General features: G+C 37.7%; 1 protein-coding gene across 5 annotated transcripts in view; it reads left to right on the top strand.

The window, feature by feature from the left end:
* nfat5b (nuclear factor of activated T cells 5b) overlaps positions 1-18,000 on the top strand; it is a 59,862-nt gene extending 41,862 nt beyond the window's left edge. For 2 of the 5 annotated variants that reach the window (XM_052131094.1, XM_052131126.1), the window contains 11 exons: positions 732-1,323; positions 3,133-3,319; positions 5,440-5,630; positions 6,463-6,635; positions 8,498-8,632; positions 8,782-8,834; positions 10,037-10,169; positions 10,451-10,519; positions 10,599-10,696; positions 12,806-14,549; positions 14,631-18,000. In XM_052131094.1, coding sequence (XP_051987054.1) covers positions 732-1,323; positions 3,133-3,319; positions 5,440-5,630; positions 6,463-6,635; positions 8,498-8,632; positions 8,782-8,834; positions 10,037-10,169; positions 10,451-10,519; positions 10,599-10,696; positions 12,806-14,549; positions 14,631-14,869 — 3,614 coding nt within the window. In that variant the 3' untranslated portion in view covers positions 14,870-18,000. The remainder of the gene's footprint in view (positions 1-731; positions 1,324-3,132; positions 3,320-5,439; positions 5,631-6,462; positions 6,636-8,497; positions 8,633-8,781; positions 8,835-10,036; positions 10,170-10,450; positions 10,520-10,598; positions 10,697-12,805; positions 14,550-14,630) is intronic. The other 3 variants (XM_052131118.1, XM_052131101.1, XM_052131110.1) reach the window with 3 other exon arrangements.
* Positions 18,001-20,236: the final 2,236 nt, after the last annotated feature.

The raw sequence follows: 20,236 nt of genomic DNA, 5'->3' as shown, positions 1-20,236 counted from the left end.
AAACTTAGTTATTCAAATGTATTATGTTTTCTTTATAAAACAAAAATAAACTGCAGGGTTTAAATAATAGTTGGAAGATATGGAGCTATATTGTATCTATAATGTAATTGTTATGTAACTACTAAATATTTTAGCTTATTTTTAAAATGTGAGCATTTCTATTTCAAAACAAAATTCCATGAAATTCAATGATGCAATGTTTAAGAAAATTAAATGAATAAAACTATTTCATTTTTCTATTTGATTTGATAAAAAATTACTCCGTTTTATATAAAATTGAAATTTGAAAATTATTTTATGACTGTAAGCTATTAATTCATAAACACATTTTGCTGAAAGACAAAGTTATACCATGATATACATTAAAAAAAATGTTTCTTAGCCTGTTATATAACATTACTTTGGCAACATATTAAAATCAGAATTATTAAATAAATTAATCCAAAATGATTAAGTTTGCAAGGCATGAAAATGCGTATAAAAAATGCACCACTGGCCTGATATCTCTAGTGACAGTTCCATCAACTTCCAACAAAATGTTCTCACACTGGCCCCAGGCTAGCAGGCCATCCTTATTGTTGACCCCTGCCCAGTAGATAACGTTCCATGAAACATTAACAACAGGAGCAATTGGAAAGTCAAAGGTGACAGAAAGCAATCGTGATGAAATGTATTGCTGGCCCATGTTGATTGAGATGCATTTATTCATTGTCTGATTGTACACACTACAGATGCCTCATCCGCCGCCTCTGCTATGAACACGGGAAGTCCTCGCACTGCTTTTCCCACCTCTACCGGTTCAACCATGCACTCCACATCAGCTTCAGAGCAGATTGCTATAAATGACTGCAGCACACCAGGAGATTCAACCAGCCTAAGGAAAGCTGTGTATTTGGAAAGCAAGGTTTCCAGCTGCAACAGGGTGTGTGATGAAAAAGTTGGATCCAGCCAGCAGACTCAACAGCAACACCAGATGACGCCTTCTAAACGGTCTGTCCTCAACATCTCGCCTCCACCCGAAGACCTGCTTGATGACAGCCGCATGTCCTGCCAGGATGATCTTCAACTGGATTCAGAGCAGAGCAGCAGCATCTGGATAGAAAACTCAGTCTCCAACTTCAGCATCGTGAGCTCCAGCTCCTACAATGACAACACTGAAGTGCCCCGCAAGGCCCGCAAGTGCACCCCACGGCAGAAGCCCGGACCAAAGCCAATCTCGGCTGAAGAGGTCAGCATGGATGTCTTTGATGCAGATAGTGCCAAAGCTCCACACTTTGTGCTCTCACAGCTTGGCCCAGACAGCAAGGTCTGTTCCAAAGCAAGGTGAGTCATTGCAGTACCATGGTACACTTTGTGCCTTATGGCATTCATACAATATTGGTGCCTTTAGTTGGAGATTGGCTCTATAAAGACCATAAATATTTTTTTCTTTACCCAAATCGTAAGCGTTGACACCCAACAAGATGGTTACTTGGTAATGGCAATAGAGCTGTTTAGGCATAATGTCAATTTGTTAGTCAACTCCTTTCATACATCTTATTTATATTGCTAAATTGCTGTCCTTATTTAGTACCTTACATTTTTTTTTAAAGAACAGATGCTTCAAAATTCATGTTTTAGATATTACAGAGTGTAATTTATGTTGTAAAACAAACATTAAAAGTCTCAAGTAATGCTATCCACAAACCTTATTTAACTCAGAAAGCCATTTTTAAAACCCACTGGTAAATCTCTTCTGGGTTAAGACTACAAAATGAACAGATCTGTAATTTATACAGATACAGTTGAAGTCAGAAATGTACATACACTTAGGTTACCACTCCACAGATTTCCTATTAGCAAACTGTAGTTTTGGCAATTTACTTTGTGCATGACACAAGTCATTTTTCCAACAACTGTTTACAGACAGATTGTTTCACAATCAAAAGAAATTAGCCTCAGAATAAAATTTGTGGACATCCACAAGTCTGGTTCATCCTTTGGAGCAATTTCCAAATGCTTGAAGGTACCACATTCATCTGTACAAACAATAGTACACAAGTATAAACACCATGGGAACACACAGCCATCACACTGCTCAGGAAGGAGACGCATTCTGTCTCCTAGAGATGAATGTAGTTTGGTGCGAAAAGTGCAAATCAATACCAGAACAACAGGATCTTGTGAAGATGCTGGAGGAAACAGGTAGACAAGTATCTATATCCACAGTAAAACGAGTCCTATATCGACATAACTTGAAAGGCTGCTCAGCAAGGAAGAAGCCACTGCTCCAAAACTGCCATTAAAATAGCCAGACTACAGTTAGCAAGTGCACATGGAGACAAAGATATTACTATTTCGAGAAATGTTGTTTGGTCTAATGAAACTAAAATGTAACTGTTTGGACATAATGACCATCGTTATGTTTGGAAGATAAAGGGTGAGGCTTGCAAGCCGAAGAACACCATCCCGACTGTGAAGCATGGGGGTGGCAGCATCATGGTGTGGGGGTGCTTTGCTGCATGAGGGAATCTTGCACTTCAAAAAATAGATGGCATCATGAAGAAAGGATATGATGTGGATATATTGAAGCAATATCTCAATACATCAGCCAGGAAGTTAAAACTTGATCGCAAATGGGTCTTCCAAATGGACAATGACTCCCAGCATACCTACAAATTGGTGGCAAAATGGCTTAAGGACAACAAAGGTTTTAATTGGTGTGGCCATCACAAAGCCCTGACCTCAATCCGATAGAAAAGTTGTGGGCAGAACTGAGAAAGCATGTGCAAGCAAGGAGTCCTACAAACCTGACATAGTTACACCAGTTCTGTCTGGAGGAATGGGCCAAAATTCCTTAGTTTGTAAACTTATTGTGAGAAACTTGTGAAAGGCTACCCAAAACATTTGACCCAAGTTAAACAATTGAAAGGCAATGCTACCAATTACTAACAAAGTGTATGTAAACTTCTGAACCTCTGGGAATGTAATAATCCTTCACTCTACAATTATTCTGACATTTCACATTCTTAAAAAAAACCAGTGATCATAACTGACCTTAAACAGGGATGTTTTCTATGATTAAATGTCAGGAAAATTGGCAATTGGCTACAATCTTTAGTTTTGTATCCACCAGTGGTGCTTGTTTTCTAGTTCTGATGGACCACAGTCATCTGGTCACAAAGGTGGGATTCTGTCTAGTCAGTATCCTCAGAAAAGTGAAGGGAAAGAACTGAAGATTCTGGTGCAGCCTGAGAGTCAGCATAGAGCCCGTTACCTGACAGAGGGCAGCCGTGGGTCTGTGAAAGACCAAACACAGCAAGGTTTCCCTACTATAAAGGTGGGTCACACAGACTTAATGTATTTAAACAATGTAAGCCCGGACAAGTGATGACAAAAACAACAACAGTAGCACAGATTAAGTCTGTAAACACTAAAACTAACCATTCAAATATACACATACAGAGTGCTGGGATCTGGCAAAATTGCTCAATATTAAATAGTTTGTGTAGACAAATTTGTTAAGCTAGTTGGGACAATATTTAGGGTGTAAGTATACAAACTGATTCAATGAGAGGACTAAAACAGGCTCAGATAAATTGATTGAACTAAAGAGGTCCAGTAGAATGAGAGAAATCCTTAAAACCATCCACCTCAACTCAAAACACTTACGTAATGGAGGTAATTTGTTAGGATTTATGTTTATTGTACTTAATTTATTTGGGTTAAAACAACATCAAGGATAACAGTGAACCAAACTAACCTGGATGTCTTATGTAGGAGAAGCAAAGAGGCAGCACTTTTCATTGTGAGCGAATTTACTTTAAATTAGCTCTTACTATATTAAATATCTCATTTGCTATATTTTAATAAGCTTTTTCTAAAAAATATTGCAGTTTTCCCAAAACTACACTATAAAGTCAAAGTTACTTTAAAATAACTCTTAAAGGGATGGTTCACGCAAAAATACAAATTATCTCATCATTTACTCCGTCCCAGATGTGTATGACTTTCTTCTGCAGAACACAAATGAAGATTTTTAGAAGAATATCTCATCGCTGTAGGTCCATACAATGCAAGTGAATGGTGACCAGAACTTTGAAACTCCAAAAAGCACAAAGTCAGCATAAAATTAATCCATATGACTCAAGTGGTTTAATCCATGTCTTCAGAAGTGATATGATAGGTGTGGGAGAAACCCACACCTATCATATCACTTCTGAAGACATGGTTTTAACCACTGGAATTCTACAGTATCGGTAGTACCGAGCACTGACTTAATTTGGTACCTGCACACTGACTTACTGACATAGGACTGCTTTCAAATGCTCACACGCTTATTTGAGCGTATGCTCTGTTACTCCTTTTACACTGAAATGCACACCTAAATTAAAAGCTTGATATGTCCAAGTGAGATCATTAAACCGTGAAATGCTGCAATCTTGATCTGCATTCGAGCTGCTTGAGCTTTAAATGAATGTGTGAAGCAGACCGCTCATACACTGCAAACTCCTCTGACATGGGAATCATTTGTATTGTATGAGAGAAGATAGAGCAGAGCACTAATCCACTGTGAAGCGTTATTTTTATATAATTGATATAATTAAATCACAGCATTTTTGCTTTAACGATCACACTGGTCCATGTAGCGAACTGTTATATGGATAAGTTAAACTTCAAAAATACACGTCAAAATAAAAGCACAATTCATAATAAAAGCTAAACGGCTGAAGTTGAAGAAATAGCAACAGAATTATATTATTTCTGTATAGTAAAATTAAATCCTCACTGTAGAAATAATAATAATTATAATAATAGTTAATGAATAAAAAATTATGCAAATGCAATGGTATGTTGAAAAGTAAAAATTTTTTTTTTTTTTACTTGTTAAAAGTTTTTAAACATTTACCCATTTTGATAATGAAATTAAACTTTAAAACATGGAATTCTGGAAAAATAATTAAAAAAGGAAAAAATAGATTTCAGTAGGGACCTGCTTAAAAACAAACAAGTGTTAGAAACACTTGAAGTGTTATCTTTTAATGTATTATTTACAATAAAATGTAACTTAAAATAGGCTAAAGGAGTGTGCTCAATAGCACATTATCATATTAGCAAAACTGGTATCGAAAACTATGAAATATCACCGGTATCAGTACCGAAAGAAAGTCATACACATCTGGGATGGCATGAGGGTGAGTAAAAAATGAGAGAATTTTTAAGTGAACTATCCCTTTTATATTTTAAATATCTCATTTGCTCTATTTTATTTAGCACTTTGATTCTAAATATTGTAGTTTTTTCTAAACCACATTATAGAGCCATAGTGTTGAGATACTTGAAATCTCATGTAAATGACTTTATAGCATTTAAAGTCTAATGTCATGTTTCTTATTCTGTGCTGTTGATGTTATGTTTGTACCCATGTTGCTCTGTTAACCATACGTCTCCTGGTCACAGCTTGAAGGAGTGAAGGAGCAAGCGATCCTGCAGATTTTTGTGGGCAATGATGCTGGACGCGTGAAGCCTCATGGGTTCTACCAGGCCTGCAAAGTTACAGGCAGAAACACAACAGCCTGTAGAGAAGTGGACATTGAAGGCACCACCGTTATTGAAGTGCCTCTGGACCCCAACAACAATATGACTCTGGCGTATGTAACAACATCTTAAAAGTGCATCAAACTGGGGCCTGTGTAGCTCATAGAGTATTGAGGCTGACTACCACCCCTGGAGTCACAAGTTCGAATCTAGGATGTGCTGAGTGACTCCAGCCAGGTCTGCTAAGCAACCAAATTGGTCCGGTTGCTAGGGAGGGTAGAGTCACATGGGGTAACCTCCTCATGGTCATGATTAGTGGTTCTCGCTCTCAATGGGGCCCCTGGTAAGTTGTGCATGGATCGTGGAGAGTAGCATGAGCCTCCACATGCTATGAGTCTCCGCGGTGTCATGCACAGCGAGCCACGTGATAAGATGCACGGATTGACTGTCTCAGAAGCGAAGGCAACTGAGACTTGTCCTCCACAACCTAGAGCAACCGCGCCACCACGAGGACCTACTAAGTAGTGGGAATTGGGCATTCCAAATTGGGGTGAAAAGGGGATAGAATTCTTTTTTTTTTTTAAAGTTCATCAAACTTCAAGCTTAATAATTTCGCTAAGCATGTTTTAAAATGTTAAAGAGAGTTCACAACAAAATGAAAATACTGTCATCAGGTTCTCAGACTCATGTTGGTCCAAATCCATGATTTTCTTACATGCAAGACAAAAAGAGATGTTGGGGGGGTAAAACATGAGGGGGAGTAAATGATCACAGAATTTTCATTTTTGGGTGAACTATCCCATTCTATAACATTTAGTTTGTAACATACAGTATAGTCATATGTTGTGATGAATATGCAAAAGCAATACACAATTGAGAGGTTGCAGAGGTTACATGGTGTTGATAGTAGTGATAGTGATTAATGACAGCCGGGTTTCTCTACAGTATAGACTGTGTGGGGATCCTTAAGCTCAGGAATGCTGATGTGGAGGCCCGTATCGGGGTGGCCGGATCCAAGAAGAAGAGCACCCGTGCCAGGCTGGTGTTCCGAGTCAACATCCCACGCCTCAATGGCTCTGTGCTCACGTTACAGACCTCATCGTCCCCCATACTGTGCAGTGAGTGGCTTTGAGTTATTCATAGCATCTCCTTGCTGGCGTGCCCAGCTGGTGCTCTCATCACATAGGAGAGGTAGGGATTAGAGGGGGGCATAATGAATGTTTATATTATTAAGGCCATAGAGAAAAAAAAAAAGAGTCTAAGGCAGAACATTAGGTGCCTACTGAAAAGAGCTTTTGGATCAGTCAGTGTTTTGTACTTTGAGTTTTTCAGATGAAGCCAATTAATTCGCCAGCCAATTAAAATAATATTTCAGGTTAAATACAACTTTAGCTCTGTTAACAACATCAGTGGAATGCTTTTGATTGCCACAGAAAATATTTTCAATTTCATATTAACAGTTTTTATAAAAATACTTGAAAACGCCTACAGAAATTTCACTAACAATGGCAGTCAATGTGGGTAAGTGTTCCTGAGGGTTTAAAAGCAGAAATTAGAAATTTGTATTTTTGTTTAAGCACTTTAATAAATTCTCAAGTACAAATGTTTGTTATTTGAGTTCTAAGTTGGCCTTTTGAGTTGGGACTACATTTCTGGGTGGATAAACCTCTGGTTATGCATTACTGAGTTTGATAAATGTAAACAGTATTTTACAGATATGTAACGTCACTTCGGTGTTTATGTGTTAATGGTTAAGTAGTATGGTTATACTGTCAAAATAGTTTGACGGTTGCATATTTTAAACATTTATTTGGAGTGCTGCACACTTGCCTTCTAGGCTTTAAGTGCATTATTATAAATGCATTTTCTTTGTTCATTTTTACCACCTGATTGACGAATTGAAATTGCATACCTCTTTTTAGGGATGTAAGACTTCGGTAATGTAGTAGGAGCATAAATGTTTTTCTTTAGTGTCCAGTTTTCTTCAATACAAAAATGGCTGATTGCTCATCCGGGTAAATCAAGCTGTTCTAACCATTTCAGTTTCCAAAAGCAGTCTTCAAAATCTTCACAAAAAAAGATTTTTAGAAGAATATCTCAGCTCTGTAGGTCCACACAATGCAAGTGAATGGTGACCAAAACTTATAAGCTCCAAAAAGCTTATAAAGGCAGCATAAAAGTAATCCATACTATTCCAGTGGTAAAATCTACGTCTTCTGAAGTGATCCAATCGGTTTTGGGTGAGAACAGATCAAAATGTAACTCCTTTTTCACTATACATCTCGCCATTGCAGTCTCTAGGAACCATTGTGATTTCAAGCTAGATCACTTTTCCTAGTGCTTGACGCATACGCAGAATTCCATATTCCAGGAAGTGTAATCGAGACTGTTGATGTCACGATTTATAGTGAAAAGGGTGTTATATTTTGGTCTGGTCTCACCCAAAACCAATTGGATGACTTCAGAAGATATATATTTTACCTTTGGAGTCATATGGATTACTTTTATGCTGCCTTTATGTGCATTTTGGAGCTTCAAAATTTTGGCCACCATTCACTTTCATTGTATGGACAAACAGAGCTGAGATATTCTTTTTAAAATCTTCTTTTGTGTTCTGCAGAAGAAAGAAAGTTACACATCTGGCGTGAGGATGAGTAAATGATGAGAGAATTTTCATTTCTGGGTGAACTATTCCTTTAAAATTATAATTAAAAGATTTATGAATCTATTAGAGGCAGAAATATCTAAAGAAAAAAGGCTTAACTTTCAGACTAGCACATCATATATGAAGATTAGGGAGTAAATATTTATCCATTTGCTGTTTGCAAGATGATTAAATGGATTTGTTGGCCTACAAAATTCGGATTTGTCAGTGGAAACCAAATATTTAGTCAGTGTCTGCTGCATAGAAACATTGTTATCTGGCTGTGTATCCTAACAGGCTTTTTTTCTCTTTCTCTGGTCGGTTCTGTTTTCATAGCCCAACCTGCAGGAGTACCTGAGATACTCAAGAAGAGTTTGCACAGCTGTTCAGTTAAAGGGGGGGATGAAGTCTTTATTATTGGAAAAAACTTTCTTAAAGGAACCAAGGTCATATTTAAGGAGAATGCTTCAGGTATGTTATGAGTATCCCATCTTTACCCCATATGTTAGAATAGTGCCCTTTTTAAGGCAGCTTTTCCTATGCTTATATGAATATACAGGTACTAATATTATATTCCTATTATATAAAGCACTTCTTGAACTGTTTAACCTCTGTTACAGATGATAAATCCTGGAAAGCGGAGGCTGACATTGACATGGAGTTTTTCCATCAGGTAAGCCATAGCATCTGCTGTTCCTATTTTTCACTGTGTGGGCTGAACAAGAGCTGTAAAAATAGAGGCAGCTTTGTGCAGGTCACAGACATCACTGTCCCCAATTGTTGACTGACATGAATTTGGCAAGGACCACCGATTGCTGACCTAGATACACAAACAGTATGCAATGGTGTTTAGGATTTAATTCAGTTGTATTCAACCATTGATTGTCAATATATCTGTTTTACAATTACAAGGCCTGAAGTATCAGCAGTGATCTGTTAAGTTTCAGTGTTTCCATATATTGTTGCACATGCACAACTAAGCAGTCTTACAATAAAGGATGCATATAATCAAATTATATCAGAGTGACTGCTTGTGATAATGACAGTTTTAATTGCATAAAAAATCAGTTAAGATGAAACAATAATGGAGGGTCTATTTGCACTATGTGTAAATAGCACCTGCCCCACAGCACAGCTATTTGCACTCCAATAGTCTTTTGGAAACGCATAAATTCAAGAGAAAGTGCACCCTACTGTCACTGCAGTGTTATGGGGTTTAATGATGGTATGCATGTACTTTTTTTGTGCAGATGACCTAGGTTCGATTCTGGCTTTTTGGCCCACTTTTTCCTATTTTGTTTCCTGTTTCCACTCTTAATATCTCCTTTAATACTACTTCATAGTACTACTTTTTGTCAGGGAAGGTTAGGTTAGGTTTAGGAGCAGGGGTTGGTGTAGGGTGTCTGTGGGACTCTAAACAAACACAATAAAAATGCTACAGTGATGCCTCTATTCTGTATGTTAGTATTTAATTAGGGGTGTCACTAGTATCTCCCACTATTTGCACCAGGGTGCCATTAGCATTTAACATGATTTGCACTTGGTGCAAAGAAAATGGTTTTTGTTGCTATTTGTGCTTAGTGTGGTTTTTAGGGGATGGCTCAGGTCGTCCTTATGGTATTGCCTGTTTTATCATCCATCAGTGACAGGTGAATATCATAATTAGCAGATTGGTTAGAAAAGCCATAGCTTTTAGATATCATTCATATCCATTGCACAAATGGTGTGGGATTGGTTACATGTCGCAGTTTGTTCAAATCCCTAATCCTAAGTATGAGCAATGGTAATAGTACTTACCTTAACAAGCACCACTAAGTATCTAGAAATTGCTTTAAATTCAAACTTTTTCAGTTTTCTCTGTCTTTCCCCTTTTAGAACCATCTAATTGTCAAAGTCCCTCCATATCAAAACCCAGCTATCACATCTCCTGTGGCTGTGTTTATCTGTGTTGTGACAAATGCTGGACGTTCCCACGATGTGCAACCATTTACATACACTCCGGAACCAGGTCAGTGTAATCTCCACCTTATAAACAAATTGTAGTTACTCCGAAGCAACTCCTCCTCCAAAACTAAACCGGCTCACTAAAACAGTATTTCTTTATTAAGCCTTAAAGGGATATTTCACCTGAAAAATGTTCTGTCATCATTTACTCATACAAATGTTGTTAGTGAAATCAAACAGGTCTGGAAAAACATGAGCATGAGGAAATTATGATTGAGTTGATTATATTTTGGGTAAATAATTTCTTTAAGTAAGTCACTGATCTTGTAACATTAATGTTTACAGTGGTTGATTTGTCTGTGAAGAAGGAAGTTTTACCTCCAGTGACACCCTGCTGTTTTGAACAAGTCAAAGGTAAGCAAACATACAGTATGAGCATTTTTCTATTGTGCATATAAACAATTATAAATGACCTTCTGTCTGTTGTTTTCAGTAGTAATGGACAGTGCCTTGATGACCCCAGTTTTGCCTCTTATTAAACGAGAAGCAGTCACTCCAATGGAGGTCTCCAGTAACCCCTCAGCGTTCAAGGTTTGTACACAGCAGGGCTGGACTGGGAAGAGAAATTGGACTGGCATTTTCGGGGTGATGTTGATCGGTCTGCGGTCTTTTCTGCATATCGCGGCACCATTCTGCATAACGCGGTGACTCATTTGAGCTTATCGCGGCCCATTCGGAACGTTTCGCGGACGACCAACCGGCCCGCTCGGTTCTCCCAATGGCCGGTCCGCCCCTGATCAGCCCCAAAGAGCGTCGGCCCACCGGGAAAATGCCCGGTATGTGAGATTACCAGTCCAGCCCTGGTACACAGGTCCTGACAAAAAGAATTATCAAAATGAGAAATCTTTAAAAAAAAATCTTGTTACAAGCATAAGTAAATTTAATATTTATTTACATGTTGGTTTCAGACATATTTGAGTTAAAAAAAAAACTTTTATAGCATTTTCTACAAAAAACTAAATAATGACTTGTAAAATGTCAAGTTTTGTAACCGTCGGGAGTAAAGCGACGCTATGTGAGGGTTGATTGCTTGGAGGCGAGCTCCGCTTAAACTTTGCGACAATTATCCTTTTACACAATTTTAACCGGTGAGAACTATAATAGTTTTGTTTTCTAAACTGTGCTGGGAGGGCATTGTCGGCTATCTATATAACTATATATATATATATATATATATATATATATATATATAGTTTATTCAGTTTTTTATATAAGAATCAATAAAATTGTTAATAGCAACAACAACAAAAAAGGTATTAAAATACATTCCTTGTACCTTGAAGACACACATTTGAGTTTACACAGCTGAGTGTACACAAAAATCTTTTTCACAAACATTTAAACATATTTTTCAAGGTAAAATATAAATAGATTTTTTATAAATATCATGGATATTTGAGTCATGAATATCAATCATTTTTCTTAATGTTACTGCATTTGACCTGAACAAATTCTACTTTTCATAAATATTCCAAATTATTTTATATTTTTTAACAACCTTAACCACTCTGTTTTATGGCTTTCTAGTCACATGACAATAAAATGGCTACTGCGTGATGGTTAAACCACCTACCTTTGATATGATGAACAAACGTTTTTAAATATTAATAATATTCTAAACAAATTGTAAATCAAATAATAATAAAAGATTATTTCAAACTATTTTATTTCCAAGAATTCAAATGATTCCATCTTTAATGAGACTTTTTTTTTTCCAAGTCATCAAAATGACTTTGAAGTCAGAGTATGTTCGTCATAGTAGATGTGTAAATAATAATTTTGTTTGAATTACATTTTTTTTTTAATGTATTTTTGATTAACTTTGAGGAATATTTTACCCAAAAATGAACATTCTCTCATCTATTACTCACTCTGATGCCATCCCAGATGTGTGTGACATTCTTTCAACTGCTGAATGCAAATGAAGATTTTTAGAAGAATTTCTCAGCTCTTTTGGTCCATTCAATGCCAAAATTTTGAAGCTCCAAAAATCACAGAAGTCAGTATAAAAGTAATTAAAAAAACTCTAGTGGTTAAATATTCTGAAGCGATATGATAGGTGTGGGTAAGAAACAGATCACTTTCACATTCTTCTTCTTGTGTTTTTGGTGATTCACATTCTTCATGCATACCGCCCCCTGCTGGGCAGGGAGAAGAATTTCAAGCAAAACGGACTTAAATATTGATCTGTTTCTCACACACACCTATCATATCACTTCTGAAGATATGGATTAAAACACTGGAGTCGTATGGATTACTTTAATGATGCCTTCATGTGTTTTTTGGAGCATGAAAATGTTGGCACCCATTCACTTGCATTGTATGGACCTACAGGGCTGAAATATTTTTCTAAAAATCATAATTTATGTTCTACAGAAGAAAGAAAGTCATACACATCTGGGATGGCATGAGGGTGAGTAAATGATGAGAGAATTTTTATTTTTGGGTGAACTATCCCTTCAATAGTTTATGACAAAAACACTGAGTGTCACGTTACTGGCTTATATGTAAAACGCTAGACTGAAACAGCAAATTACCATTGCATATAATTACCATTACCATTGCATACATTGCATATAATTACCATTACCATTGCATACATTTATTTGAATTCTCAATGTTATCCTGTTTGCAACCCAGCAGACCTCAGATGTCAACAATTCAGCCCAGCAGGCCTTAGAGATGAGTACCGAGATCCCCACCAATATTTGCACATTTTCCAGTCCTCTGGCCCACCAAACAAGAGAACAAGAGCCGTCACAGAACTCTGTCTTTTCCAACAAAGAGCCCTTCGGCACCATCCAAGAACAGGACCTTGCGCCCAGCAGCTCTTTTCATGTGCCTAAGCAAGGAGTCCAGCCATTCCTTTTGGAACACAGAGACAGCATTGGACAGGAGAGGTCCAGCAACACTGGTGGCTCAGTGATGGGGCTCTCTCAAATAGACGACAACCCTCAGCAACAGCTGTCACTTCTGCCTCCTGATGAGGTGGCGCAACTGGAGCAGGCAGTTCGGCAGCTGCAAGCAAAGGGATTTTGCAACATCCAACTCCAATCGGAGAATTCACTGTCGACGCAGCAACAACATCAACTTCAGCAACAGCAAATCCAACAACAGCAGCATCAAATCCAGCATCAACAGCAGCAAATTCAACAGCAACAGCAGCACATCCAGCACCAAGAGCAACATATTCAGCTAGTGCAGCAGCAGCAAGTTTTGGAGAACCTTCAACATCAGCTCTTTCAGCCGCAGGTTCAAATTCTTTGTAGTTCAGAGCAGCAGAGCTCTTCCCAGGGTATGTTGCAGAATGGAAGTTCTCTCTTCCAGCAGACACCTCCACCACCACCACCACCACAACAACAGGCTGCCTTATTTCAGCAAGCCAAGAAGCTCATATCTATTCAAACTGGCTTTCTTCAGCAGCAACCCAACCATTCCTCACCTTCCCTTTTTCACAACCCTACGGCCATGGCTGAAGTCCAAAGTCCCCAGGAGGCTCATTTTCACACTCAGAACACCTCACCCAACCAGGATCAGGTCCAAGCTTCACTTTTCCAAAGCAACCTCACGGTTCTCAGTGGATCCGGTATGTCCACAGAAGCTCAGCCTTCTGCTACCAGTATGTTTCTCTCCCAGAATGCAGTACCGGGTCAACTCACAGTCAACGCCAGCCAACCTCAGCAGCTGTCTTTCCTCACTTCCATGCAGGCATCTTCTCTGGAGGCCCCCTCTGTATTCCAGTCTCCAACCCAACTGTCTCCCAATCAGCAAAGCACTCCAATGGAGCAGCAGCAATCACCACAGCAGGCCCAACCTGGTTCCCTATTCCAGAGCATCTCCCAATCGCCAAGCAAACTCTCCTCTGGCCAACAACAACAGCCTGGTCTTCTCCTCAGTTCCTTAACATCTGCAGTGACTCAAGACCAAACCTCCAATCTGTTATTCAGTGGCCAAGTCCAGATTTCATCTATGAACAACAGCGCCTTAACTTCCCCAGAACCACAGAACACCTCCCTTCCCTTCACTGTCAGGCAGCAGGAGCAATCTGAACCCATGACCTTTCAGGATCAGACTACAATGGTGATCAACCCGTCCTCAAACAAGCCCATGTTCCAGGACCAGCAACCCATGCAGTTGGCACCAAGTTCTTGTACAGGCTCTTCACAGTCTGTAAACCTCTTCATGACCCAGTCCAACTTGCCAGGGGGAATGGCTTCTCAAGAAACACTTTTTGCACCACAAAGTGATGTAGCTGGACTTCAGACCAGCACTTCTTCTCCAGTACAACAGCCTGGTCCCCTCTTTCAGACTACAATGAGTGGAAGCCTCAATCAGCCCAACCAGAATCAGCAGCCCGACCTCTTCCTCTTTGAGATCCAGAATGGTAAGGCAACGATCATTTTTCAAACTTTTGAAAGGGCGATAAGAGCCATAACTTATTCATTCAACTATTTATTTTCTCCAGAGTGCCATCAATTGATGAACTCCCAAGGAACCACGCTGTCTGATCAGATCATTGCCATCAATCAGTCTGGTCAGAGTCAGCAAGAGAGCGAAGGGCAAATCCAGTCTTTACTTGGGCAACCCTTGTCAGACCCTGGAATTATGCAGAACACCATGACAACCTCTCAGAACATGGAGAAGATTGATGACCTTCTGGTGAGCCTGCAGGAGCAAGGCAATAACAACTCCCACTCATATTAGAGCCTTCAAGCTTTAGCTTCTCGACATTTCCCTTCCATATATGTTTGTTGACATTTCTTGCACACATATTGGATATTTAGATTGCTAGATTGTTGGAGATATTTTGCTCATATTGATCGTTGAAAATAATTATTTATTCTTACAAAGATCTCAGAGTAGGACATTCACTTTTACTTAACTCCACCCATGAACTTCGAGAAACTGGCTGTTGACAGATTTGGCAAAACTTCTAAATATAGTTTTCTTATTCGGTTTTAGCTATTACAGTTTTACAGCACTTTTGGAGAGGATTTAGAAGAGCAGGACATGTGTGGTGATTACAGTTATTCCACACATCTTTTATGTAGTCCTGTGATGTCTGTTTTTAGCTGTGAACTAAACTAATCATTAAATACAGAATGCCTGCTATTGGTATGTCTCGATACAAGCAGTCTGCAGTGAGATTTTCTGTCTCAGTACACGTGAGTATCTATGTATAAGCTATTTTTCATTTCATGTTTTAGATTAGTCAAACTAAGAAAGAAAATATCTATATGAAAAAAAAAAAAAAAAAATGTGTTTTGGCATTTTCCTACTAGCACTTTATATACGTTTTCAGTGTGACTGGTTACTCCCGATTTTACAATCTCTATCTCAAATGTTTACTGTACATATAATTCTCCATATAAGTCGTTCATCTGTTTAGACTTCTGTTTAATTTAGACTGGTCAATTTAATAGCATCAATCAGAAAATGCACATTCATGGTTAAAAAAAACCTTTATTTAGGTTCTGCTATTTAATTATGAAGTCATTTCTTGCCATCTCATTTAGCTTGTGTGATTTTGGATGTCTGTTTAATGTTTTGCATGTCTGGGTGTCCTACTTACATGCATATTTGTGACATTAATGATATTCCTAAAAGTGTCTCGTGTTTCCTTCTACTTATTTTAAAATATTTGTGTGACGCTCAAAATATCTTTTGTCATTATGGTAGTTTATTATATTCGCCCGCGTCTGGAACACTGGAAGAGGGCAGATTGCTTTTAATGGCAAATCGGAAGGGGGTGTCAAACCAGTATTACAAACAAGTTCCCTAAATATACTGGCATGCAGTATAGATATATAGAAAGTAACCCTTTTTCTATTTTAGTAGAAATAGAGTTTGTTTCGAGCATTTAGCCTGGTCGTAAACATAACTGTAAAATCAATCTGTAATATGTTAATTTCTAGGACATGTCAAGACTTCAGACAATGTCAAGTTTGCATCTACTTCTTGACAAATGATCTACTACATGGCCAGTTCTGTGGCTCAAATGGATGTTTGCATATTTGGTTGTGAAGTGAGTTTGATTTGAATGCATAGAAACATTACGTGAGCTCTATATTTTCGGTGATTTCAAGCTCACACTGTAAATGTGTTTGGGTGTCAGGCGTGATGTAAAGCTGCCAAACTAGAATGTGTGAAGTTAGTTTGCAGAAATGGTTTTGTTGTTAGCATATGGGTAATTACATACATTATGAGGGAGCTGTTCTCTGTAATGTCAAAGAAATGGCTCATTTGAGCCTACTATGTTTGGTATTAATTGTCAAATTACTTGACCATTTTCTTTGCTCAGAAACTTTGGTGATTTTTATACCTACTTTTTAATAGAAACTATTTTAACCTCTTTTTAGAGATGTTTTGCTTGAAGGGTGCTGTCACATATCTCTGAATGAGAAAGAACTGTGAAAAAAAGCTTTCCATGACTCATCTTCATTTCTGTATAATACTGATTTTCATTTCTTTTTGTTGTTTCCATAATTACTCTATTTATGTGAATATTGACTTTTTCACCAAACCTCTTTTTAGAAAATATTAATTTATGATTATTTTCAAGGTTATGTCTCAAGTCTCAAGACATTTCTCAGTTAAAATCAATGCCTATTTTACATTTTAATTCAGCTGTATAGTTGTTACAGCATATTTCATATTTAGTTTGTTACTTTTATCTGATATTGTTTCCAGAAGAAAGCATATGTGCAGACCTTATACTATTATAACATGATCGTTAGGCTGCAGAGGTGTTAATTACAGTAATTACAATAATGCACAGTGATACAATTGTACATTCCTGTTGTAGTCTCACTATTACAATGCATAATGCGTATGTGGTTTATTTTATTAAACCTTTGGAAAATCAAAGCCATATAAGCCAACATTACCCCTTGAAATTCTATTTTGTGTGATTCAGAAATGCACCTTGGGACCAATTATTATTTATACTTATAAATACATGTATAATTCAGAAATCCAATCTTCTGTATTGGGTAAAATATCAAAAACAAATATATTAGTAAGCATTAAATGTACATGATAAAGTTTGCAAGTGCAATGTCTGTATTTTTTAAAGGGTTTTCTTTTACAATATTCTATTTTTCACCGTACAAAATTACAAATGAGGCTTGGCATATCATTCCTTGTTCCTAATAAACAGAAATACTAAATCTATTCCAAAAAATACGCCTCTAAAATGACTTATTTCTGTAAGTTGCATGAAGCGGGGAGTTTAGCTGGTAGTTGTGCCTTGTGATTTGCTATTGGGGTATTTTAACAAGTAGTGGGACCTCAGTCATTACACAATGCCCTTTAAAGAAATATGCATGTCTTAACAACTTGAAAAAAATATTTTTTTACAAAATCACAATTACTTTTCATTTTAATGTATGCTTAGTTTTAAACATTATGCAGCAATAAACAACACATTGCTTTTAGCTTAAAAAAACATTTGTCAGTTGGACTTCTTTAATCCTTTAGCAAAGAGGAACTTTAGCTGTTATGGGTCTGTTGCTTTTTATGATACTTCCTAATGTGCCATAATGAATGGCACAATAGTTATTATGCCATTGTTATGGCAAGCTAATAATTTAATGTGTCAGTTCACTAGACAAATATGGTGTTAAATAAGTGCTGTTTGCTCTGAGTCTCTAATGTTGTTGTAAAATTGTTATGACTGACAGACAGTTGATATTGGATGTAAAGCTGAAATACATTATTAGCTACTTCTGAAATATTAACTGTGACACTTTATAAATATTTGTGCTTTTTGGGGGCATTTTTACTCTTTCAGCTATGTTTCTGTAGATGTGCTGCTATATATCAATAAAATAGGTTAAAATAGTTCAAGGATTGTGCTCTTGTTTTCAATTAATTGTCTGTTATAGTTGAATACATCTCTCCTATTAGTGAACACCAGCCTCAAAGTAATAAGAAATGGTTTAGTTGCTTAAAAAGTTTATTTCTAATATGATCAAATAAAAAACTCTGTGTAAAATTGAATGAATGTCATACAGAAATAGCAGCAACATCTTATGAGCACTAGAGGTCACTGCTCTCAGATAACATTGTTTCCTCTTCAAGTCAGACATGTTTTATACATCTCAATGAAGTGACCAGATTTCATTGTCAGCAGTAAAATAAATCAGATATCAAGAAAGTATTAGTAACTCAAATGGATGCTTATTTTCCATTCACCTTTGTCAAACTTAATAGCTGAAAAAAGGGAGTTTAACACAGATAAACTAATAGAAAGAGGGTCTAACATTTTTTTTTTTTAGAAATATATTTGCCAAACCAAATTAAGAGTGAGATTAAGAGTAAGGTCATAAAAAAAAAAATACACTTGTCTCCTTTAATGTAAATTTCTTACATTTAATCAATGCATAAAACTAAAGTAATTCAGTCAGGTGCTTGCCTATCAATTTAAATAAACATCAAATCATATTTTGTGAAAATTAGCATTTTGGGTGAATTGTCATTCAGTGACAAGTTTGATCTGAGCCCCCATTCATTTTTAATTTCTATTAATTTGTTTTGTTAATATTTTACCTTGTTTTGAATACACATTATACTTTATATTACTATAGGTCAAATCCATATTACGAACATTTTGTCAAGGCGACATTGGGATAGAATTTGATGAATTGAACTATTCCGAACTCAAAATCAAGTCATATGGATGGATTACTTTAAAAGACTGACAGAGAAGAGATCTACAGTGCATCCGGAAAGTATTCACAGTGCTTCGCTTTTTCCACATTTTGTTATGTTACAGCCTTATTCCAAACTTGATTAAATTCATTATTTTCCTCAATTCTACAAACAACACCCCATAATGACAACGTGATTGAAGTCCGTTTGAAATCTTTGCAAATTTATTGAAAATAAAAATCACATGTACAAGTATCCACAGCATTTGCTCAATAATGTGTTGAAGCACCTTTGGCACCAATTACAGCCTCAAGTCTTTTTGTGTATGATGCTACAAGCTCGGCACGCCTATTTTGGGGCAGTTTCTCCCATTCTTCTTTGCAAGACCTCTCAAGCTCCATCAGGTTGGATGGAGAGCGTCAGTGCACAGCCATTTTCAGATCTCTCCAGAGATGTTCAATCGGGTTAAAGTCTGGGCTCTGGTTGGGCCACTCAAGGACATTCACAGAGTTGTCCCGTAGCCACTCCTTTGTTATCTTGGCTATGTGCTTAGGGTCATTGTTAGGGTCACCTGTTTGAAGATGAACCGTCACCCCAGTCTGAGGGCCAGAGGGTTCTGAAGCAGGTTTTCATCAAGGATGTCTCTCTACATTGCTGCATTCATCTTTCCCTCGATCCGGACTGGTCTCCCAGTTCCTGCCGCTAAAAAACATCCCACAGCATGATACTGCCACCACCATTCTTCACTCTAGGGATGCTGTTGGCCAGGTGATGAGGTGCCTGGTTTCCTCCAGACATGACGCTTGCCATTCAGACCAAAGAGTTCAATCTTTGTTTCATCAGACCAGAGAATTTTGTTTGAGTCCTTCAGGTGCCTTTTGGCAAACTCCAGGCAGGCTGTCATGTGCCTTTTAATGAGTGGCAGCTTCCGTCTGGCTACTCTACCATACAGGCCTGATTGGTGGAGTGCTGCAGAGATGGTTGTTCTTCTGGAAGTTTCTCCTCTCTCCACAGAGAAATACTGGTGCTCTGTCCAACAGAGTGACCATCGGGTTCTTGGTCACCTCCCTGACTAAGGCCCTTCTCTCCCGATCGCTCAGTTTGGACGACCAGCTCTAGGAACTGTCCTGGTGGTTCCAAACTTCTATTTACGGATGATGGAGGCCACTGTGCTCATTGGGACCTTCGATGCTGTAGAAACTTTTCTCTACCCTTCCCCAGATCTGTGCCTTGATACAATCCTGTCTTGGAGATCTACAGTCAATTCCTTGGACTTCATGGCTTGGTTTGGTTTGTGCTCTGACATGCACTGTTAACTGTGGACCTTATATAGACAGGTGTGTGCCTTTTCAAATCATGTCCAATCAACTAAATTTACCACAGTTGGACTCCAATCAAGTTGTAGAAACATCTCAAGGA

Source organism: Xyrauchen texanus, chromosome 1 (genome assembly GCF_025860055.1).
Source record: "Xyrauchen texanus isolate HMW12.3.18 chromosome 1, RBS_HiC_50CHRs, whole genome shotgun sequence".
Classification (NCBI taxonomy): Eukaryota; Metazoa; Chordata; class Actinopteri; order Cypriniformes; family Catostomidae; genus Xyrauchen; species Xyrauchen texanus.
This window is presented reverse-complemented; position numbering and strand designations above follow the sequence as displayed.